This window comes from Narcine bancroftii, chromosome 6, assembly GCF_036971445.1.
Source record: "Narcine bancroftii isolate sNarBan1 chromosome 6, sNarBan1.hap1, whole genome shotgun sequence".
NCBI classification, from domain to species: Eukaryota; Metazoa; Chordata; class Chondrichthyes; order Torpediniformes; family Narcinidae; genus Narcine; species Narcine bancroftii.
This window is the reverse complement of record NC_091474.1, coordinates 5,825,113-5,849,178: the sequence shown is the minus strand read 5'-3', so window position 1 is coordinate 5,849,178 and position 24,066 is coordinate 5,825,113. Positions and strand designations below refer to the sequence as shown.

The window sequence follows — 24,066 nt, the reverse complement described above, 5'->3', positions numbered from 1 at the left end:
TTTGTTAGCAGTTGGGAGGGGTTGAGATTTAGGCAATCATATGAGATTCTGTAATTTGGAAATATTAAAGTAAAATATTCAAAAAAAAAGTCAAAATGCTTCTTCAGGTACATAAGCGAGTTGAGAATAGGTATAAGACCACTATTGCATGACAACGGAGAAATAATAATGGGAGCAGAGGCAGTAAATGAGTATTTTGCATCAATCTTCACTGTGGAAGACCTCAGCAATGTGCCAGATGTTGTAAGGTATCAGGGAAGTGAGTGCAGTTACTACCAGTATTTCAAGGGAGAAAGTGTTCAGAAAGGTGAATAGTCTCAGGGTGGATAAGACTGCACCAGATTGGTACTGAAAGAAGTAGCGGTAGAGATTATGAAAGCATGGGTAATGATCATTCACAAATTATTAGATTTTGGTATGGTCCCAGAGGACTGGAAATTCGCCACTATTTAAGAAGGGAGGGAGGTAACAGAAAGGAAATTATAGAGCAATTAGTCCAAGGTTAGTGGTTGGGAAGATGCTGGAGTTCATGCTCATGGATGAGGTTATGGAGGCACATGACAAGATAGGTCAAAGCCAGCATAGTTTCATTAAGGGAAAATCTTGCTTGACAAACCTATTGGAATTCTTTGAAGTGACAAGCAGTCCAGATTAAGGAGATGCAGTGGTTGATGTGTATTTGGATTTTCAGAAGGCCTTTGACAACGTAAAACACGAGGCAATTTTACAAGGTAAAAGACCCTGGTATAACAGGAAACATGCTAGCATGGGTAGAGCATTGGCTTATTGGCAGAAAGCAGAGAGTCAGAATACAGGGATCTTATTCTGGAAGGAGGAAGGGAAGGATGGGTGGAGGGAATCTCATTGAAATAATTCAAATGTTGAAAGGTATGGACAAAGTAGGTGCAGAAAGGTTGTTTCCCATGATGGGAAAGTCTAGGTCAAGGGGGCACAACTTCAGGTTTGAAGAGTGTCCGCTTAGAACAGAGATGCAGAAGAATTTCTTTAGTCAGAGGGTGGTAAATGTGTGGAAATTGTTGCAACAGGAATTGTGGAGGCTTGGTCATTAAGGTAGAGATTGATAGGTTATTAATTAGCCATGGCATCAAAGTTTATGAGGAGAAGGCCAAGTAATGGGGCTGAATGGGAAAATGGATTAGCTCATAATTAAATGCTGTGACAGACTCAATGGGCTGAATATTTATCTTCCTATGTCTTATGGTCTTTTGGATTGGACAGGACTATCTTAAGTAATCTAGATGATAGGAAAATTCAGGGTGTTGATATGTCCTGTGAGCAAATCAATTCCAGGGGTACACAGCTGAAGAGCACATATTTTGTCACACTGACTGAGAAAACCTCAGTCCCTGAACTCATTGCTCACATGTCAGCTGAAGATAAGAGAATTGGGAGGTGTGATCTGCAAATATGAACTCTTTCTTCTCCTTCTTCAGGGTTCCCAGAAATATGTGCAGTGCCTCTGATGTCTACCCTATTTGTATAGTACACCTTGTGGGACCACCATCACATTCTGTTACGAGCCCAGAGGACCCCAAAACCCAGTAGCAATAGATATTCACCAAGAAAAATAGTTACTTAAAACAAAAGTTGCTTTTAATTATCTTTAAACATGAAAATATAATCAAACTTTAACATCACTATTGACTTACTTCACTCTCTTCTAATTCTAAGCGCACATTTATGTAATGTGTGTGTAAGTTCAGAGAAGTTCTTTGGTTCACAGTCCAATCTCACTTCTCATTCCTCCAAGTTCGCTGGTTGCAGGCAATTCTTAAACTGTGCACAGAATTTAACATTTATAAAGTTCACCAGGCTTTGGTGCTTGAAAGATAAATGGTTACTGCTCAGGAAAGTTCTTGTCAGTTTTCAGAGAGAGATTTGTTTTTCCAGGACATCCACAACGGATTCTTTTTTTAATTAGCCACTCCAGTGTCTTGCTGTTGAAATTTTCCCCCTTCAGGGTTCTCCAGATGATAACCTCTTTCCTTCAGGTCACCACAGAGTGTCTTTTTGAATCTCTTATTCCAAGTAAAACATTAGACAGCCAGTCCTCTCCTCTTACATGAATCACAAGGCCTTTGACCAGGCTGAACAAAGCACATACAAACCCATCTTCCACATGGGGCTTTCCACAGGCTTGCCAGCTTGTCCTGTTCTAGTCCCAGCTGCTGTTACTGGCTGTAACACTGTAGAAGTGATCTCTGTCTCTCTTTCTGAGAGAAAGCCTGTTTGACTCTCTCTGCTTGCAAAACCACATGACCCTCTTAGAACACTCTAGACAATGTGAGGCTCCAACAAGATCTTTCATCTGCTACCTTTTTGTAAGCAAAAATCCATTAGTGAAGACTCCTGGGCACTCTCCAAAGCTCTTGCAAAGACTGTTGGTCCCGACATGTCTCGCACGGGGCAAAGCTCCAGTATTTTAAATAAGATCTGTTTTAACGTCTTTGCATGTGTCCTACTTTAACAAACCTTTCCCAATTTATCTCCCAAAAACATATCTACATACTCTGTCACAATACCCATGCACATGCTACTTTATTTGTATACCAAGATGTCAAATTTCTGATGCCTGCTGGAGAATGTAACAGAGGTCGGTTGTATTTCCTCAAGTTGGGCTATTATGGCAGATCACATATGTAGACTGTTGCACCAAAATAATTTTCAAGCACTGAACATTTAAAAAACACACTCCAGAATCAACATTTCTAACTATGCACTTCTTACTTTATATATTCCATTTGTGACATCAATTGAGAAACAATTCATAGATCAAGTGAATTACATACACATAGAAGGTATTCACCAAGAACCCCACCCCACACACAAACACACTGCAGGCTTTGTCAGAACATTGAACACCTTATTTATCCAGCTAGACGAGACTCATTACATCATTCTAGAGTTTGCATTGAATTTTACAATTCGAAAGAACAATTTCAAGCCTGAACATGTCACATTCCCAACATTCACAACTTTTTGTTTACAGTTAGCAATTTTTTTTCGTTTCCATTTACTTCCTCTGGACCAAATTCCACTAGTCTTTCATCAAACATCCACTTCACTTTTATCATTCAATCCCTTCTGCAAGGCACCAGATCAAAGATCAAACCCCTTTTTTGTTCTCTTCACTCCTTCCCACTTTCTCTACAACTCAGAACTCGTTACCCAATAAAAGACCTGAAACAGAAACTTTTCTCTTTTCACAGATGTTGCCTGACCTGTCAAGTATCTCCAGTAATTTATAGCAATTTCAGAATATTTGGCATGCTATATTTGATTGAGATATACATACTAAAAAAAAAAAACCCTCATGTTTACTTTTGGCAAAAACATGGGGGAAAAGTAGGAGCTAAGTTAATAATGTACTCTCTTTTGGATCACCAACTCTTAGGAACTTCCTTTGAAGTTCCAGACCACCTTAATTTGATATGATATTACTATTCCTTCTGTCAAAATTGACAGAATCTTCAAACTTGAAGGATTGACATTGCTTCAGCTAAATGGTCCACATTGACAATTATGCCAACCTTGCTTGTGAAACCAATACCTTCAATAGTAAACTTAACATTACATAGCATTCTCAAACATAAGCATCATCAACACAGATAACAAGAGTAGCCTTACTTACTTGAGGGATATTCTGTACTTTTTCTGACACTGTGTTGAAAGATTCCCTCCTCCTGTTCTAGGACTTCAGGAGTGAGTAAGGGGTATACGACCCAGTCCTCATCGAGGGTTCAACAGCGGAGAGGGTCAAGAACTTCAAATTTATGGGGGGGGGTTAACAAATCCGAGGATCTGCCCTGGAGCCTCTCCGCTGCTGAGCCCTCGACGAGGACCAGGTCGTGCAGCCCCCGCATTGATGGGGTCCCAAAGAAGGCTCGCCAGTGGCTCTTCTTTGCGGCTCCTCAGGACTCAAGACCTTCTCCAGGTGTGCCCATGGAGAGCATTCTGGCTGGTGCATCACTGCCAACTCTCAGGATAAGAATAAACTCCAGAGGGTTGTGAACTCGGCTAGGGGGGGTGGGGGGGGACATCACAGGCACCAGACTTCCCTCCATCGAGGGGTGTCTTAGAAAAGCAGCCTCTATATATCCTCAAGGACCCCCACCCCCCCAGGCCATGGGGGGTGGGGGGGGGGGGAGACAAGCACTCAGTGGCCCAGGGGCTGCCCTCAGCTCCTGGCAGCGCCGTGAGGTGAAATGTTTGCACCAAGTCCCGATGCTGGCACCACTCACCTGGACAGGGCGATCTCGGACTTCTGCCTGGCGATGGCCGCTGCCCGCTGCGCTCCCTCCGTGCTCCTCTCCACCTTCTCCCGCAGCTTGTTGGTCCTCAGGGGGATCAGGTGCTTCTTCTTGCCCTTGACCAGCACGTTGCCCTTGTATTTGCCCTCCTCCCGGCGGCCGTCAGGAAAGGTGGTGCAGCCGTAGCCATGCCGCAGGTTGTCCTGCCACTCGCCCTCGTACTTGAGGCCGCTTGACCTCTCACTGACGCCATAGCCCGAGCGCTTGTCACTCTTCCACTCGCCCATGTAGCTCTCGGTGGTGGTGGCGTCGATGTCGGGCTCGGAGGGCGGGAAGTCATCGGCCAAGCTGGCCGTGGAGTTGGCGTCGCTGGCGGCCGAGCTGAGGCCGGTGTCGCTCCTCGGGAAGCTCAGCTTGCTCCGCTGGCTGGCCAGCGAGCTCCTCGACTCGCTCTTCCTCAGCTTGCCGAGCAGCGAGGACCGGCGAAACAGCCCCTTCCTCTTGGCCTTCGGCTCGGCATCGCCCGCACTCTGCAGGCTGAGCGCGAAGCCCCCGCGGCCAGGCCCCGCGCCCGCGGGTGGGGCCGGCACCAGTGCGTCGGCGGGGGGTTCGTGCTGGAGCACGGCACCATTGCTCTGCTCACTGCGCAGTGACGTCAGCGAGGTCCGGAGTGGTGAGCGGATCATGGTGGCCATGCCGTAGGGGACACTCTGGCGCACTCCATAGCCGTGGCGCATCCCGCCTGTGAACTGGCCCTGGTACGTCCCTGCAAGATACAAGCACACAACACACCTCAGTCAGGGTGGCCGCGCCCCGGGGGGGGGGGGGTTGGGGGGAGGAAGGTCACACACCAACAGATCTCATTTAACTGGCTCAAGCTTCAAACTTTGAAGGGTGCTCCTCAGGCCTTCACAAGTGGGTGTTAATTGGATGTGCTGTGGAGGAGATGGATTATGGTTTTGGAAAGCACCAGGTGAACCGTCTGGGAAGATGGGGGCCAGGTGCCGCAGGCTGTCCAAGCGCAGTTCGCTGTTCTGAGAGGGTCGTGTGGTTTTGCAAGTGGAGAGCGTTAAACAGGCTTCTCTCTGGGAGAGAATTCAGTTCTGCAGTTCAGCACCAGCTGAGACTGGAACAGGACAATCTGGCAAGCTTGTGGAAAAACCTCATTTTGAAGATGGGTCTTGAGTTCAGCCTAGTCAAAGTGCTTGTGATCCATACAAGAGGAGATGGCTGGCTGTGTAATGTTTCGCATGAGATAAGGGTGACCTGAAAGAAAGAGATTGTCATCTGGAAAACCCAGATATTCAAGACACTGAAGTGGCTGATCAGAAGGAATCAGTTTGTGTCCAACGAGCAACAAATCTCTCTCTCTCTGAAAATGGACAAGAACCTTCCTGAGCAGTAACCATTTACCTTTCAAGTGCCAAAGCCTGGTGAAATTCATAAATGTTAAATTCTGTGCACAGTATAAGAATTGCCTGCAACCAGTGAACTTGGAGGAATGAGAAGTCAGATTGGATTGTGAATCAAATAACTTTTCTGAGCTTATACACAGATTACATATACATGTGCTTAGAATTAGAAGGGGATTAAGTTAATAGTAATAAGTTAAAGTTTGATCCTGTTTTCATGTTTAAAGATCATTAAAAGCAACTTTTGTTTAACTATTTGTCTTGGTGAATTTCTATTGCTGCTGGATTTTAGGGGCAATATGACAACCCTCCCATGCCCACATCCCCAAATCTAGTTCAATTCCATAACTAAAATATATGATCTCTTAACTGCAAATTAATTTGGATTACATCAGATGACACTCAAGGTACCCAACTAACATAAAATTGTTATTCATTCAGGGAAAACTTCACTGTACAGGAGAATTTTTAAAAAGTAAATTATAATTTTAACCTCATATTTCTAGCGTATGGGCTCCAAATTAGCAGGAATAAAGAATATTTTACTGCTCGAATTGTAGGTAACTTTTGAATTTCAGCATCCCATCTATCTAATGTTAATGAAACATCGGATTTCCATGTTACAGCGATGCAGTTAGTTTTAGTTTTTAGGTTTTTTTTTCTATATATTTGTTAACATTGTATTATGGTTACTTATTGTTAGTTATTATGTTGATTCAATAAAAAATAATTCACAAAAATAAATCAAATCAAATATATATCATATCAATTGTAAAATTTGAAGCATTGTGCCAATACACATATTTGCAACGGCTTGTCACGCATTGTCAGCGGGGCATCTGTGTCAAGGATGGCACCTTGGGACCGTCTCCTCCAGCCCAGACAGGAAGGTCGTGTCTGCGCTTGCATCACTTGGACGCAAGCCCCGGGACATTAGGGGTGGGACCGAGGACGGGCATGAAGACTGCAGTGCGATATTCAAAATAAAGCAGTTGTGATAGTCGAGCTCACAGCCTGTTGCCTCAATCTCTTTGCTGCACTCACTCACAACCTGCTGCAGCTTAGCCATAATTATTACATGGACTTATTTCATTCAGGACATCAAATTCTATAATTATAATAATTAAACAATTAAATCATAATTTGTATTATGTCCAAAATCAATATTGAATACAAAAATTATACAAATAAAACACATAAAATTCCTTTACATAAGATATTTTCTACTTCTCTGATGTGATCATGTTGTTCTGTAATCTGTAGTTAAACCCCTCTTCTTATTTATTAGTCTTATCGGAATAGGACACAAATACCTTCTTCCCATTGGCAGTAAAAATGCTGAACGATGAAAGGAACTGCTTACACTAACCATCCGAGACACTTAACACAGTGGTTCTCAACCCTTTTTCTGCTCACATACCACTTTTAGTAATCCCTATGCCATCAGTACGCTGTGATTCGTATGGGATTGCTTTGTTTTGAAAATTTTATTTATAAATCATATTAGATCATACAATAAAAAATAAGTAAATACATAATATTTTACCCCATATAAACCACCCACCCCTCTCAACCCCCCTCTAAAACTATCACAAAAAATAGAAAAATATAGAGTAAAAGAGGAGATGAATTTACATAACAACCTTCAATTCTGGCCATAATTTAGTGCAATCTCATCAATTGTGAGCAAAAAAAAACTATTACATATTCAATCCCATATATCTCATATACGAGCTCTAAACTTTAACAAAAAAAATTATTATTACATAAATTATGTGTTATCTTTTCCATCGGAATACAAGATCTCATTTCCAAATGCCATAGTTGAATATTCAAATCAGTCTCATTTTTCCAAGTAATTACCAAACATTTTCTAGTCATAGCTAAAGCCAATCTCAAGAAAGTAATTTGAGATTTATCTAATTTTAATTCCAAAATCAATTTCCTAATATAACCCAGTAAAAATACCATAGGGTCAAGTGAAATTTTAAATTTAAATAAAGCTTCAAAATGTTCCTTAATTCTATTCCAAAAAAGCTTCATAGTTTCACATGATCAAGTAGTGTGTAGAAAATAACCAACTTGTTTATGGCACCTAAAACATAAATCAGAAGAAATATACTTATATTTCCTCAACTTCTCAGGGGTTAAATATAGCTGATGAATAAAATTGTAATGAACCAATCTATACCTTACATTTACAATTTTAGTCATATTTTCTTCACATAAAAGATATCCAATCATCCTGAGAAATAGATACGGACAAATCTTTTTCCCATTTTAATTTAGGTTTATAAATATCTGGCTTTAGCATTTTATTCTGTAATAAAGCATACATCTCAGATATAAATCCTTTCTTCCCACCTTCAGTAAGTAAACTTTCAAATTTAGATTGCCTAGGTAGTCGTAATGTACGCCCAGAGTTATCCAACAATAAAGCTCTAACCTGATAATAAGAAAACAAAGTATTTGAAGAAACTTCATATTTCTCTTTCATTCATTGAAAGGATATAAAATACCCAGTCTTATTACAATCTTCTACCAATCTAATTCCTTTCTGATCCCACAATTTCAAAAATGGATTATGTAAAGGGAAAAAGCTTATTTTGAAATAAAAGAGTTTTAGCTGAGATTTTACCTTCAGTACCTATAATTTCATTCTTCTTAGTCCATAATTCCATTAAATGTTTCAACAACTGGTAAAGTAGAACTCTGTAAAAGCTGTGAATTCCATTTATAAATAAAATGGTCCTGTGGCGGCACGCCATTAGGCAGGCGAACCGGCCCCTCTTGTAACACGCGGCAGGGCAGCCGGCCAAAATGGCGCTGTCCGTGGTTTCTCCTTCGACCTCGGCACCGGGCTCGGAAGCCCACGCTTGGGGACCCACGTGATGCCCTGGTGATGTCAGCGCCCCCAGCACGATTCTCAGCCAGTTCCAGGCTGGGAGTATAAGGCCAGCTAGGCAGCCTGCAATAAATCAGTTCTGCTCACTGAGCTCAACCCATCTGGTTGTGTGTTATTTCAGTAGGCAATGTAGCTGCCGCTACAATTAGTGACCCCGACAGGTTCAAACGCCTTTGAACCCAACCAACATGACAGACCCTTCGATCAGTGCTATAGCATCAAGCTCCTGGATTTCTGGGTGCAGGAGCCGGAGACCTGGTTCAGTCACGCAGAGGCTCAGTTTCACCTCCACCAGATTTCATCAGACACGATGAAATAACAGGTTCTACCATGTGGTTGCCGCTGTGGACCAGGCCACGGTCAAACATGTGCTGCACCTCATTCAACACCCACCCGCGGAAGATAAATATGGGACCATCAAGCGGGTGCTCACTGGCTCCCTTGGACTATCCAGGCGCCACCGTGCCGCTCAGATGCTGCACCTCAACACCTTGGGGGACAGGTCCTTGATTGAGCTAATGGACGAGATGCTCACACTCATGGGCAATCACACCAACTGCCCACTTTTTGCGTGCATCTTTCTCAACCATCTGCCTGAGGATATCCGGCCGCTAATGGCCCAAGAGAGCTTTGCTCACCCGAGGAAGGTTGCTCAGAAGGCTCAAGAGCTATGGCTCGAGCGATTCCCGGAGGGGTCAGCAGTCCAGCAGGTCATGAGTCGCAGGCATGACCACTCCAAGCCTTCCTCTAGTGCTGCAGTAGAACACCCGGTCCCTACAGGGGCCACAAAGAGCATAACCAGAGGCAAGGCATCTGCTCCGTGCCTCTGCTTCTACCATCAGCGCTGGGGAGCCAAGGCTTGGAAGTGTCGTCAGCCCTGCTCGTTCCAGGGAAACGAGCAGGCCAGCCACTGTTAATGGCTTTGGCGGGACTCGGTCAGCGGCTGACATTTCCTCATCGACACTGGGGGCCAGATCAGCGTCATTCCGGCCATGGCCGTCGAGTCCAGGAACCGGCCTCGAGGACCTCCCCTTCGTGCGGCCAATGCAACGGAGATCCGGACGTATGGAAACAAGTCCATTCACTTCCAGATCGGATGGCATAAGTTCTCGTGGAGGTTCACCATCTCGTCCCTTCCAATCGCCATACTGGGTGCCGACTTCCTCCTCGCCCACGGGGTCCTGGTTGACATTCAAGGTAGGCACCTGGTAGATGCCCATACCTTTCAGGCTGTTTGCCTTAACACCTCCCACACAGATGGCCACAATCAGCATGCCCAAGGACGAGTTCCAGCTTATCCTAGACGAGTTTCTGGCCCTCCTCAAGCCACAGTTCTTTGCTGCTTCACCATTCCGCAGGGTGTTCCATTACATCCCCACCCAAGGCCCACCGGTCCATGCCAAGGCACGCCGGCTCCACCAGATAAGCTCCAGGTGGCGAAGGAGGAGTTTTCGCATCTGCTTGAGCTGGGAATCATTCAGCGCTCTGACAGCCCTTGGACCTCACCGCTCTGCCTGGTCCCGAAAACCTCCGGTGGCTGGCGCCCCTGCAGAGACTACCGGTGGCTCAACAAGGCGACTGTTCCGGACCATTACCCGATCCCTCACATCCAGGACTTTAAGGCCAACCTGCTTGGCACGAGGGTATTCTCCAAGGTCGACCTGGTGCACGGGTATCACCAAATCCCAGTGCACCCCAAGGACATACCCAAGATGGCCATCATCACCCCTTTCGGCTTGTTCGAATTCCTTTGCATGTCGTTCGGGCTCAAGAATGCCACCCAGACCTTCCAGAACCTTATGGATGCAGTGGGCAGGGACTTGGATTTCATCTTCATTTACTTGGACGACATCCTTGTTGCCAGCAGGGATCGGGTGCAACACAAGGTCCACCTGCTCACCCTCTTCTCCTTACTGGCCGACTTCGGCTTCACAATCAACCCAGCTAAGTGCCAGTTCGGGAAAGAGTCCATGCAGAGTCCACGGCCGAAGGAGCCACACATGCCGCTACAAAGGTCACCGCAATCAAGGAGTTCCCACACCCGGATAACCTCAAAGGGCTGCAGGAGTTCACGGGTATGATCAACTTCCAGAACCTTTTCGTCCCAGGCGCTGCGCGCATCATGCAGCCGCTCTTCGCCCTCCTCACGGCCAAACACAGAATGCTTGCCTGGACTCCAGAGGCCTGCAGGGCATTCGAGGCCACGAAGGATGCCTTCACAAAGGCTACCATGCTCGCCCACCCACACACTGACCTGCACATGGTGCTCTCCGTCGATACCTCTGCCACAGCTGTCGGCGCCATCCTGGAGCAGCAAGTCAATGGACAATGGAAGCCACTGGCATTCTTCAGCCGGCTTCTTCGCCCACCAGAACCCAAGTATAGTGCCTTCAACTGTGAGTTACTGGGTATGTACCTGGCAATGCAGCATTTCCGCTATTTCTTGGAAGGAAGGACTTTTGACATCTTTACCGACCACAAACCCCTCACTCAGGCACTCGCCATGTCAAAGGATCCCTGGTCGGCCGGCCAGAAGCGTCACCTCTCCTTCGTGTCAGAGTTTACCACCGACATTCAGCACAAGGCGGGGAAGGACAACATGGTCGCCGATGCACTCCCACGACTGGCCATCTGCGTGCTGACACCCGCCCTCGACTTTGACCAGCTCGCCTGGGACCAGAAGTCCGACGAGGAGACACGAGCCTTCAGGACTGCCATCATGGGCCTGCAGTTCCAGGACCTCCAGGCTCCTAGTGGTGAGGGCACTGTCCTGTGTGATGTCTCCATGGGCACCCCACAACCAGTGGTTTCCAAGCAGTGGCACAGGCAAGTCATCCACCATATCCATAACCTTTCACACCCTGATGGAAATCAGGTCCACAGTCCACATGGTGGCAGAGCGTTTTGTCTGGCACGGGCTGTGGAAGCAGATCGCGGGCTGGGCCACAACCTGCACCCATTGCCAGCTTTCCAAGGTGCACAGGCACACCAGAGCGCCCGTACAAGAGTTCAAGCACGTCCAGAAACGGTTCAGCCACATTCACGAGGACATCGTCAGGCCCTTACTCATTTCCCGAGCTAACTGTTACCTTTTCACGGTGGTGGACCGCACCAATCATTGGTCTGAGGCAATCCCGATGCCAGACGCCTCCACGGACTCCTGCTCCCGAGTGCTGTTGCATGGTTTGGTCACCCGGTTTGGCGTCCCGAACCACCTCACCTGCGATCGGGGCGCCCAGTTCACCTCTGCGCTCTGGGCACAGCTCGCCAACAGGCTGGGGATCGAGCTACACTGCTCCACGGCCTATCACCCGCAGGCCAATGGGCTGGTCGAGTGACTACACCGCCACCTAAGTCGGCACTTATGGCCCGCCTCACCAGTCCCGACTGGGTGGACGAACTGCCATGGGTGCTCCTGGGCATCCACTCAACGCCCAAAGAAGATCTACAGGCGTCATAAACCAAACTGGTCTATGGCGCACCACTAGCGCTACCCAGTGAGTTCGTCACCGCACCTCACAACCCCCAGCGGTCACCGCATGAACTACTCCCCCACCTCCGGGCCCAGCTGGGCTCCTTCGCACCCCCACCACTGCCCAGACATGGTACACAGGCCTCTTACGTCTCCAGCGAGCTGCACTCCACAGAGTACGTTTTTATTCGGCGAGGCCCGTCCACAGCACCTCTACAGAGGCCTTACGAAGGGCCGTACAAAGTCATCCAGCATTCAAGGTCCACGTTCACACTGGACATCGGCGGTAGGAGGGACCTGTTTTCAGTGGACAGGCTGAAGCCAGCACACCTCGACCCCACCAAACCAATAGTTGTGACCCAGCCCAAGAAGCGAGGCCGCCCGACTAAAAAGGACATCGGCGCCAGTTCTTGGGGGGCTGTGTGGCGGCACGCTGTTAGGCAGGTGAACCGGCCCCACTTGTAACACACAGCAGGGCAGCCGGCCAAAATGGTGCCATCGGGGGTTTCCCCTTCGACCTCGGCACCGGGCTCAGAAGCCCGCGCTTGGGGACCCACATGATGACCTGGTGACATCAGCCCACCACCCCCCCCCCCCCCACCCCCAGCGCAGTTCTCAGCCAGGTCCAGGCTGGGAGTACAAGGCCAGCCAGGCAGCCTGCAATAAATCAGTTCTGCTCACTGAGCTCAACCCGTCTGGTTGTGTGTTATTTCAGTTAGCAGTGTAGCTGCCGCTACAGTCCATCCTTTTCTCATCAATCTGAGATAATTCAATATTAGCCCATATCAAAGATTTATCCACTTCAAACATCCTATTAATAAAATTCAACTGTGCTGATTCATCACAATTCTGAAAATGTGGAAGTTGCAGTCCTCCTAAAGCATACTTCCAAGGTATGGGATTACTTAAGGTGGGAAAGGAAGGTTGAGAATCACTGCCCTAGACCCATTTGTTACTAAAATATTTTGTTTGAGAAAAATTGTCATTGGCCCATTTCCTTTGGAGTTATGAGACCGTGCACATAACGAGTCAATGAGGTAGGATTAAAACAGTGGTTTTCAAACCATTTTCTTTCCACTCACGTACCACCTTAAACAATCCTTAATAATCACAGCACCTGTGGCATAAAGTGGTATGTGAGTGGAAACAAAAAGGTTGAGAACCACTGCTTCATTTATTTGTGTAGATTAAATTCTTGTCCTGCATAATGTATTGATTGTATATGCGTTATTTCTGGTTGTATGTCTGATTTTTTTTTTCTGCTCCGAGGACCAGAGAATGCTGTTTCATTGTATTTGTACAATCAGATGACAATAAACTTGACGACCTTCTTGCATGATTCCTATGGAAGGGCATGGGAGCAGCAGTGAAGCACAAAACGGTGACTGACAAAGGTTTAGCACAGAAAAAGGCCAAGGCACGCCTTGCACAAATACAGCTTTCTTTCCTAGCTAAAAGATAACACCCTTGTGTGTGAAGGTGCAGATGCTGAATGCCAAGTTTACTGGGATAGCTCCAATTTCTTGGCACTGTGACATACAGTTACCAATGCTCCCATGAAAGAAAACTTATCAGGTTAATTTACATTTTTGGACAATTTGGTTGATTTTTAAAATTGTTTTAGAACTTCAACTTTTATTGTTAATGCTCTATTGCTTTTATCCGAAACATTTGTAATAGTTAATAACAATATAGCCCAAAAATTTCATGTGATATTTCAAAAACATCCTGGATCCCACTGTCACTAGCTGTCAGCACTGGGGATCTGAATACCTTTCTTCAGTAAGTCTATGCTCCAAAATAAGAATTACACAAGTATGCACGTGGGTGGCTAGTTATTAGCTATCTGTTAAGTTTCCTTTTTTTGAATCTAAAACTGATGATCAGCAATCCCACTAAATCCAATAGCAAATTCTTGAATTCTTTTTATCAGAATGAGGAATTAAAAGAAGATTTCATTTGGGCCTAAGAGAGCAAAACATTTTATGGTGATAGAATTGGGAAATGCTGGTGAGAAACATCAACATTATTTGAATTAGTTGGGCGAAATAGCCTTTTTATTTCTGTGCTATAACGTCTATGTAATTCTGGATTTTACTATCCTATTGTAATTTAATTTAAATAACATCAAGATTTACATAACATTTGATGTTAACTTCACTGAATCAAAGTGTGAGTTTACTTTAAAGGGAATTGAATGAATAGAGTGGAGAAAGAACTTTAAAATGAATAAACTACTATCAAGCATGAATTCCAGAAACCCATTTTTATTTTAAACTAAGTTATGAGGTTCAGTAATTTATTAGTTTTGAATTTACAAATGTGGAAATGGATTAATAATGAAGCTATAAATTTGCAGCTGTATAAACAGGAAATTCTCTGACAAAAAAAATTTCTGGATCTTAATGATCTGTCCTCTCAAGATGATAGACTACACAATGCAACACAGATTGTGCACATCAGAAAAGAAAATGTCTTTTGTTCTATATAATATTCATTCCTTGATGAACAGCAGTATAAATAGTCCGAACATCATTGTCTTAGAATCTTACTTTAAGTGAATTGATTGTTTGTTTCATTTTTACATCTCAACACTGGTCTCTCTCTGGAATAAGTGGTAAAGCACTTTGGGATGCCTTGATACTATTAAAGGTGCAATACTACTGGCAGGTCCAGTAGTATGATGTTTCCAAGTGAAGAATTTTTATGTACAGAAAAGTAGAGGTTGAAAAGTACAGATAGGGTACAGACCAAAGTTGTCAAGGTAACAGATATTTTTTTAATAAGCAATTATAGGAGAAAAAACATGTAAAGAGAAAAGTACAGCCCCATCTGTGCAGAGGGTGGAAAAATATGGGTGGTTACCTGGAAATGTTAAATATTCCATTTCAAGGGTTGCCCAGGTGAAAGATGAGGTGTTGTTCCGTAAGTGTACAGAGGCAGTAGGGCACAGTATTAAAGTGACAAGAAACTGAAAGCTCACAGTCAACCTTACAAACAAAATGGTGACGTTCTGCAAAGCACTTACCTAATCTCTGTTTGTTTGTTTTTCTAATATAGATGGGTCTACTATTTGATCAGTAGAGTGCAGCTGAATAGCTACAACATCCTGTCAGAAAAGAAGACCACAAATGGACAGCTTTTGCATCTTCTTTCATTTATGACAAAGTCCATCAGAAGGAGAGTGGATCAGGAAATAATGAAAAGAATTTTTACCTTGCAATGATGAAAGGATCAGGGAGGAGAAGATATCTCAAATGATAGAATCATACTGGAGTGGCAGAAGTTACAGAGAATTATTCATTGAATGTGGAGGTTGGTGTTTTATTTTTGCTGTGAAGAAAAGGACTGAGAGTAGAAGTACAGGAATTAAAAGAACTGGAAATAGAGTCCCCACTTCTTAAAATGGTTTGTTCTCCCCACTTCAATTTGCTAAAATTGGGCACTCTTCAAAAATAAAACAAATCATCCCAGTTATATCGGAATATGATTGTCAAATCTAGTAAGACATCTGTGATTTGTCATGTATTTTTTCTGCAGTAGTTCCAAATTGTAATTTAGATCAGAAATGAAGGTGATTAAGTTCTTGGCACTCCATTTATGCATTGCCAGATAGATGCCAAATAGGGGTCCCAATGATTCATTTGCTTCTTAATATGTATCCGCTGTGATTGTTCCCATCATTGCCCAAATTGACTGTTACAACATGATCAATAGTCCATAAAGAAGAAACAAGAACTTGTTACAAACTTTTACAAGCAAGATTCATTTGCTCAGGTGCCTTGCCGTTCAATGTGGGCGATCATGTTTCTCCATGTATCATGGTCTCTCACCCTCAAAATTGTAATTGTTTCCTCCCCTATTTCTAACCATGAGGTTAATCCATCGATCATTTTCATTCTCTCTCTGCCTCTGCTTCTTTTTCCTTCCAGCTTTCCAGTTGTAACTAAATTTTCTAATGTATATCTTTGCATGATGTGTCCAAACAATTTTGATTGTTGTTTTCTGATTCTTTTAAGTAATGTTCATTCTATTTAGTACTTCTTTGTTTGTTATCCTGGTCATATATGAATGTTCTCCAGTGCAGCTTTCGTGCAAACAGAGGAACTACTGACATGGTCTTTGCCCTCAGACAGCTCCAAGAAAAGTGCAGAGAACAAAACAAAGGACTCTACATCACCTTTGTTGACCTCACCAAAGCCTTCGACACCGTGAGCAGGAAAGGGCTTTGGCAAATACTAGAGCACCTCGGATGCCCCCCAAAGTTCCTCAACATGGTTATCCAACTGCACGAAAACCAACAAGGTCGGGTCAGATAAAGCAATGAGCTCTCTAAACCCTTCTCCATTAACAATGGCGTGAAGCAAGGCTGCGTTCTCGCACCAACCCTCTTTTCAATCTTCTTCAGCATGAAACAAGCCATGAAAGACCTCAAAAATGAAGACGCTGTTTACATCCGGTACCGCACGGATGGCAGTTTCTTCAATCTGAGGCGCCTGCAAGCTCACACCAAGACACAAGAGCAACTTGTCCATGAACATAGCATTCTTATGAAAAAACACTCGGCTGCATTGATCTTTGTTCCATTGCTTTTGTGATGGTCCATGACTTGCAGCCATGCAGCAATATAGGAAGAATGTAGCAGCTGAGAGTTTTAAGGCTGATGTGTGTTCGTTAAGATGATTCTCATTTCTATAAATGCTGTTCTTACCATTGCTATTCTTGCTTTTATGTCTATTTTGCATTTGCCATCAGATGTTCTCCATGATCCAAGGTACTTGAAGTTGTGAACTTGTTTCAGGATTTCATTTCCCAAAAATGATCCTATAATTTTGAATATCAGGTTTCTTTGATATTAACATTAATTCAGTTTTCTTTTTGTTTAAAGTTAGGCCAAGTCTTTCGCTCTCTGTGTTGATGGTAGATCCTAATTTCTGTAATTTTACTTCACTGATTGCTTTCAGTTCTGTATCATCTGCATAGCGGAGGTTGTTGATAATATGCCCTCCTATACTTATTCAAGGTAGGTCTTGTATGGTTCTTGTGATGTTTTCACTGTACAGGGAGAACAGGTCTGGTGATAGAATACTAAAACGCTGACTCCTCACTTTATTGGCTGGTACTTTACAAGTAAGATAACCCTCCTAAATATTGAAAAAATAAATAATGCGACTTTTAATTTGGAAGTCAGTATAAATGATAAGCTTGTCAAATTACAAGTGAGAAATCTTAACAATTAAAAGTCAGCTTGGGTATAGGAACAAAGGCAGCAGAGTGAGAAATCATGAACATTATCAGCATTGGGAAATATACTTGTATTTTTTGTTTCCAGAGAAGAAAGGAAGATAAAGAAATAAGTGTTAGGTTTGTGATAGGGGTGACCGCTGATAGCCCGCACCGGCTCTCCCAACCCTGACAGCCAGTCATCTCAAACCTGACAGCCCGAAGGGACAGGAGCCGGAGTGCGCTCAGAGGCGCATCCGGTGCAGCTGTCCCTTCAGGAGGCCAGCGCTGCGCTTTCAGTTCATAGGGCGGCTTCCTCTTCTTCAAGCGCATTCTTAGCGGAGAATCCACTGAAAGAAGTCTATAATTTAACAGTTGTGTGGAAGAAATGTAAATAGAGGGAGGCAAAGGAAGGCAAAATACATCGAAATATTGAACAGAGCAGTTGCTGGATTTCTGAAATGAAAGCGATTGCTGGAAATACTCAACTGCTCAGATTGCAACAATGGATACATAAAAAATGAATTGATATTACAGTGTTAATGACCTTTTATCAGAGGTTCATGACATTTACATTCTGGCAGTCTTAAGATTTTCTAATTGAATGGAAGATGATGAGGCATCACCAGAGCAGACCTTAATGTTTGTATGTGCTTGTGCCAAAATAAAAATGGAACAAAATCTCTCCCTAGCTCTCTAACAATAATGATGTACAGTCAATTAAGATTTTTACAAAAGCTTCAACTTGTGGAAAAAAGCCTAGTTTTAACAAATAGATGGGATGCAAACCTATATGTGTAAAAAAAAATGCTTTGGATGTCACCAGAGAGTCAGCACTTCAAAAACTACATAGAGCATAACCTAATAACCTACTCTGCCTAGAATTTCTCCCCTCTATAACCCCCTCCCCCCACAATTTTCCTCAGCTCCACCTACCTATGCAATGGTCTCTTAAAAGATGGTATTGTACCTACCTCCTCCACTATTGCTGGCAGCACATTCCATGGGCCCACTATTCTCTGCGTGAAAAACTTGCCTTTTATGGCCCACCTATACTTACTACTCCCGGGCATCTTAAAACTATGCCCTTAAATCACCTTTAAAATTGATATTCAGTTGTTTTGATGTAACAAAACTAAATATTTGACATATTGTTTTGAGACACAATGACCAAGAAAATATTCTGTCCCATTCTCTTAAGGGAAGATCAGAGGTTAATCCATATCTAATGCTTGGTTAACACAGCATATTGCTAAATTCTGAGCTAAACCTTTATTGCGTGAGAACGAATGTACTCCTCAAGGGTGAATACCTATCTATTACAGTTTATATACTTTGATTTAAATTTAAGTTGATACTATTTAGTCTAAAATATAAAAAATATCCTTTGCCATCATAATACCATTTTAGCTTTAATCAATCTGACTAATAATCAGAAATTAAAAGTGTTTAAAAATAATACATGTGCAACATTGAATGATGCAAATATCAGAAAGGGAGAAGAAAACTTGCATTAATAGTATCAAGGCATCCCAAAGTGCTTTACCACTTTTTCCAGAGAGAGACCAGTGTTGTGATGTAAAAATGAAACAAACAATCAATTCACTTAAAGTAAGATTCTAAGACAATGACGTTCAGACTATTTATACTGCTGTTCATCAAGGAATGAATATTATATAGAACAAAAGACATTTTCTTTTCTGATATGCACAATCTGTGTTGCATTGTGTAGTCTATCATCTTGAGAGGACAGATCATTAAAGACAAATCTGAAAGACTGAATTTGAGGACAAATGTCAATCTAAATTAGAAGCTCAAACCTCCCATTTTCTGACTCACATATGTACTGAGCACTAATTATTCAGTGTATTAATAAATTACTTTCATGATGAGAAAGTAACATAAACCAAGTTTGCCAGTGACACTAAAACAGATGTTTTTTTTTCTGCATTGATGGAAGCATTGAATTACAAAGAGAAATTAGCAGAGGTAATGAGCTAAACCATAGTAAAGAGTATTTTGTAAATAGTGTATAGCCAGAGCCAGTGGTTATCCAGAGACTAAGATAAATAAAATGCCATGGACGGACAAATAAATTGTTAATATTAATGGAACCATAGCCTTTATAAAAGACATTTATACTGCAGTTATACAAAAACATAACTGCAGTAATGTTTTGCACACCACGTCGAGGGCAAGATATATAAGCCTGAGCAGCATAGATTTGCCAAATGAAGCCAAAATTCAATTCAGAAGAAAATTATACAACCCAGGGTTGCATTCCTCAGAAATTCGGTGGTTCAGGGTTGACACATTTCCAAGATATTCATGAAAACTTTGAGCAGGTGGTAGAAATTTGAGTGGAACAGGGAAGTCTACAGATGCTGTGATTGTAGTAAAAACACACAGAAATGCTGGAGGAACTCAGCTGTCCATAGGAGTTACTGAAGTTCTGAGCCTGAGCCCTTCTACAAGGAATAAGAACAGGAAGGCATCAGAATAAAGACTGAACGACTGGCAGGGGCAGAAGTCAAGACATAAAATAATTTAATTGGATATGATAAGAGGAGAGGTGAGAATTGCTCTACGAAAGGAGACAGAGGGAAAAGTGAAGGGGGATACAGAGCTTGGGGAAAGGCAACAGGGGGAAGAAGTGAAGGGGGAGACAGAGCTTGGGGAAAGGCAACGGGGGAAGAAGTGAAGGGGAGACAGAGCTTGGGGAAAGGCAACAGGGGCAAGAAGTGAAGGGGAGACAGAGCTTGGGGAAAGGCAACAGGGGGGAGAAGTGAAGGGGGAGACAGAGCTTGGGGAAAGGCAACAGGGGCAAGTGAAGGGGGAAACAGAGCTTGGGGATGAAGGGGGAAGAAGATTAATGGAAATGTGAAGAACTTGGTGTTAATACTTTGATGAGGGGCTGTTCCTCCAATTTGGGGGTGGTCTCAGTCCGGCAGAGCCTGAGACAATGGACAGACATATCAGCAAGGGAATGAGACAGGGAATTAAAATGGGTGGCCGCTGGGAAATCTATGCTATTCCGGCGGACAGAGCCAAGGTGTGATCTCCAAGTCTTCGCTTAATCTCTCCAAAGTAGAGGAGACCGCAACGGGAGTGCCAGATGCAGTAGATTACCCCTGCAGATTCACAAGTGAAATGTTGCCTCACTTGGAAGAGCTGTTGGGGGCCTGAGTGAGAGAGAACGTGTGGGCACATGTGGGCATCTCCTGCGGTTACAACGGTAGGTGCCAAGGGGGATGATTGATGGGGAGGGAGGAGTGGACGAGGGAGTCAAGCTACAAATGAGGTATAGTTAATTGATAATATGTCTGAAAATGATAGCTTTTTAATATGAAAAGATCATTAGAAATATTGAGGAAAGGCAGGTATATGGAGTTGAAACACAGATTAGCCATATCGCATTGAACATAATTGAGGGAATGCATTTTGAGCCTTTGTGTTCCATGTTTCACAGGCCAGAGTAATACAAAATAATGAAGGCTGACAACTGATTGATTTTAATAAAGAATATTGCATCAACCAAAGTTTTTATTTAAAAAAGGCCTTTTCTGTAGCACTATATAATAGGGAAACTATCTATGAATTAACTGTAGCAACACCAACAAGAACATGCTTATTTAAAGGCTTGATTACCTGATTTTGTACAAACAGCAGCCCCTGTATATTAGGGATGAAATTAACAACTACTTAATAGATAATGAATTAAGATTTGTTACTTCTCTATATCAATTATAAAGTGTGAAAACTAAACAACATCTGGATGATTTTGTAAAGGCTCTAATTCATCTGATGCATTATTCATTATGCTTTTAAGTTGTGAATTTTCAGAATGTAGATTTTTAACACGTTGACATGAAAATGAAAGTGTAACCTAGCATCTTCTGAAGTGCTTGAGATAATCAAATTGTCCTTTTCTATAACCAAGTGTTTATACTGATTTCAGAATTTTATATTCCATGGGTAATAATTTGAAGAATAATTTTCTGTCTTTTCTACAATAGAAATGAATTTCTTTCAAAGAGAATCATTTTCTGCAGTACAATATTGCAGTTGGAGTTGATGCAATATGGCTTTGATGGTTACTATGGAAACTAGGCAACCCCCCTTAGAAGTATCGTTGTTTAGTGCGCACAGTACACCGTGAGAAATGTGTGATATAAATTGGAATTTAACAAATTCGGGTGCATTGAATTAGCTATTACAGGACAGAAAATGTTTATGCACTCAAAACCAGTCAGAAAAAAATTAAGTGTTTATGGATTGTAATTTGTTATGGAGAAAGCAGAATTTTCATTAACTATTTTAACTAAGATCTGAACTGAATATGTAAATTCGAGTTGTGCTTACTAGCTGTTTAATCGACAATAATGCCCAATATTTATTTCCTTGAAACTGAATTAAAAACATTAAATCTTTTAATACATTATTTGAAATGTTGATTAAAGAAGAATTTTATCAAAAAATTGTAATCAGAGTGGTTACGTGAGAAATTGTAACTTCAAAAACAGTCATCAGATGCAATCATGATTTATTGGATATTAATTTCTGACTATTATATTAACTGAAAAGCTTTGTGCTTATATTCCAACTTATCGGTAATGATTTTAACAAATAACCAAGTTCTAAGTTCATATAAATTTGCCCCTCATCAATAAGTATGGAATTTTCAAGGATTAAAAATAACAGTGAAAAATATATTAATACACCAATTGTAAGCATGCCAAGCCAAGGAGATCTGGCTAAAATGTCAAGATCCTAGAGGAAAATTTAGACAACCATCTGGAGACTTACCCAAAAAACAACCCACTGTAGCTGCACTCAAACTCCTATAAGAGCAATAAGGATTTTGGTCAGGCCAAGAAAGTCGGCAGAAAAGACAAGATTCGGCCAAGTTGTGTTTCGTGGAAGTCAATGGGTTTTTTTCCCCTCTTCAGATAACATTGTTTAATATTTTTTGATGTTCTTTGAGAATGGTTCTTGCTTAAAGAATCCTCGGCACTGACCAACTTTTTTTAAAATGGAAAAAGAACCTTCATATAGTGCAGGAGACTAGCCAGTGTAGGACAAACTAAAAAACACGATTACTCAGAGCTAATCAGGGTGCAACTTACTTGAAAAAAACAACAGTCGTGCTTTGTGTACATGGATTGCAGTAAAACATTTGATGTGAAATTTAGAGAGAAAATTCAGAATATGAAAAGATTGGGAAGATAACTGTATTAAAAGTTTTATAGAATTGGAGAAAATAGGTAATAGATACATTGTCAGAATGATTTATGGTGAGGAGTCAAATCTCAGAAGATTCTGAATAAATTCATTATTTGGATGCATCTAAGTAATGTTAAAATTTCCAGATAACATTATCACAGGGCTATTGATAAGGATTTAGAAAACTAGATGGAATAACAAATGCTGGGAAATGTGCAGGGAAGATTATGAGGATGCTGCCAAGACTTGTGCCCCTGAGCATGCTAGGGCTTTGTTCTTTGGAGCACAGGAAAATGATGTGATCTCATAGGGATGTAAAAAAAAAAGAGGAATAGATTGGGTGAATGCACAGTTTTTTGCCCAGAGTAGGAGAATCAGTACCTGGAGGACATGGGCTACAGGTAAGTTGGGGGGGGGGGGGGGGAGGTGGGGGGGGGGGGTGGGGGAAGAGAAGAGATTTAATAGGAACCTGATGGGTAACTTTATTTACACAGAGGGTAGTAGATGTGTGGAACAACCTGTATGAAGGGGTAGTTAAGGCAGGAAATACTGCAACATTCTGGTCGGATACATAGATAGGATATGGGACAAAACACAGGCAGATGGGACAAGTGTGGATGGAGCTTTTTAGTCAGCATGGGAACATTGAGCCAAAGGGCCGGTTTCCATGCTGTATGTCAACACTGATATTGATTATATGGAAATAAACCAAAAAGTGACAATTCGAAGAATTGTGAAGTGATATATTTTGGGAAATATGTGCAAATTGTTAAATTTTATAATTGGCCTTGGTTCAGAGATTTTGCAATATAGATTCCAAAAAATTAACTGTTTATTGTCAAGTGTGCAGAGAAGCCATGAAAATCTTAGTTTTGTGTGCTATCCAGACGCCATAGAAAAATGGCCACTCTCTCGACGGCATAAAGCAGTTACCCAGTTTGATAAAGAAGTTGACAATTCCCATATTTAATAACGAAAGATAAAATAATAAAACTGAAGTAATTTTAAGCCTTAGTCAACTAAGACATCCGTTGGAACATTGCGAACACTATTATTCTCCAAACAATGCTGTCGCTGTTGAGGCTTTGTAAAGAATATAATGCAGATTCACAAAGGTCACAAGAAAATTAGTCTATCGAGAAAGAACTGAAAATAAGCCATCGTTCCTCAAAAGAACAACATCGTTTATGAGCTGTAAAAAGTTTGAGAATAAAGTTCCCAGGAATTGAGATGGCAAAAAAGGAAATATTGATAAGTATTTAGAAAATGAAAGAAAATAACATTGAATTCATTTCTGAGACTGCAATTATATAAAATTATGAAGATGATTGGATAGGTTGATGAAGCAAAGAGTTAATATAATTTTTTAAATATTTTGTTGGTTTTAAGAAAGCACAGAATATAGGACTCCATTAATATAATAATATATTGAATATAAGATCATAGAAAAACATTCCTAAGGTCCAGAAAAAAAGAGTCCCTCCTCTCCCAATGCCCCCTCCCCAGATGTGAAAGAAAAAGGGACACACAGCAAGGAATAGAGAGAGATAAAAAGAAAGA

At 42.3% G+C, this 24,066-nt stretch overlaps 1 protein-coding gene across 1 annotated transcript in view; it reads right to left on the bottom strand.

The window, feature by feature from the left end:
- The window catches only part of jph2 (junctophilin 2), a 100,859-nt gene that overhangs the window by 75,089 nt on the left and 1,704 nt on the right, over window positions 1-24,066 (bottom strand). The window contains exon 2 of the mRNA XM_069888153.1: window positions 4,263-5,037. Coding sequence (XP_069744254.1) covers window positions 4,263-5,037 — 775 coding nt within the window. The remainder of the gene's footprint in view (window positions 1-4,262; window positions 5,038-24,066) is intronic.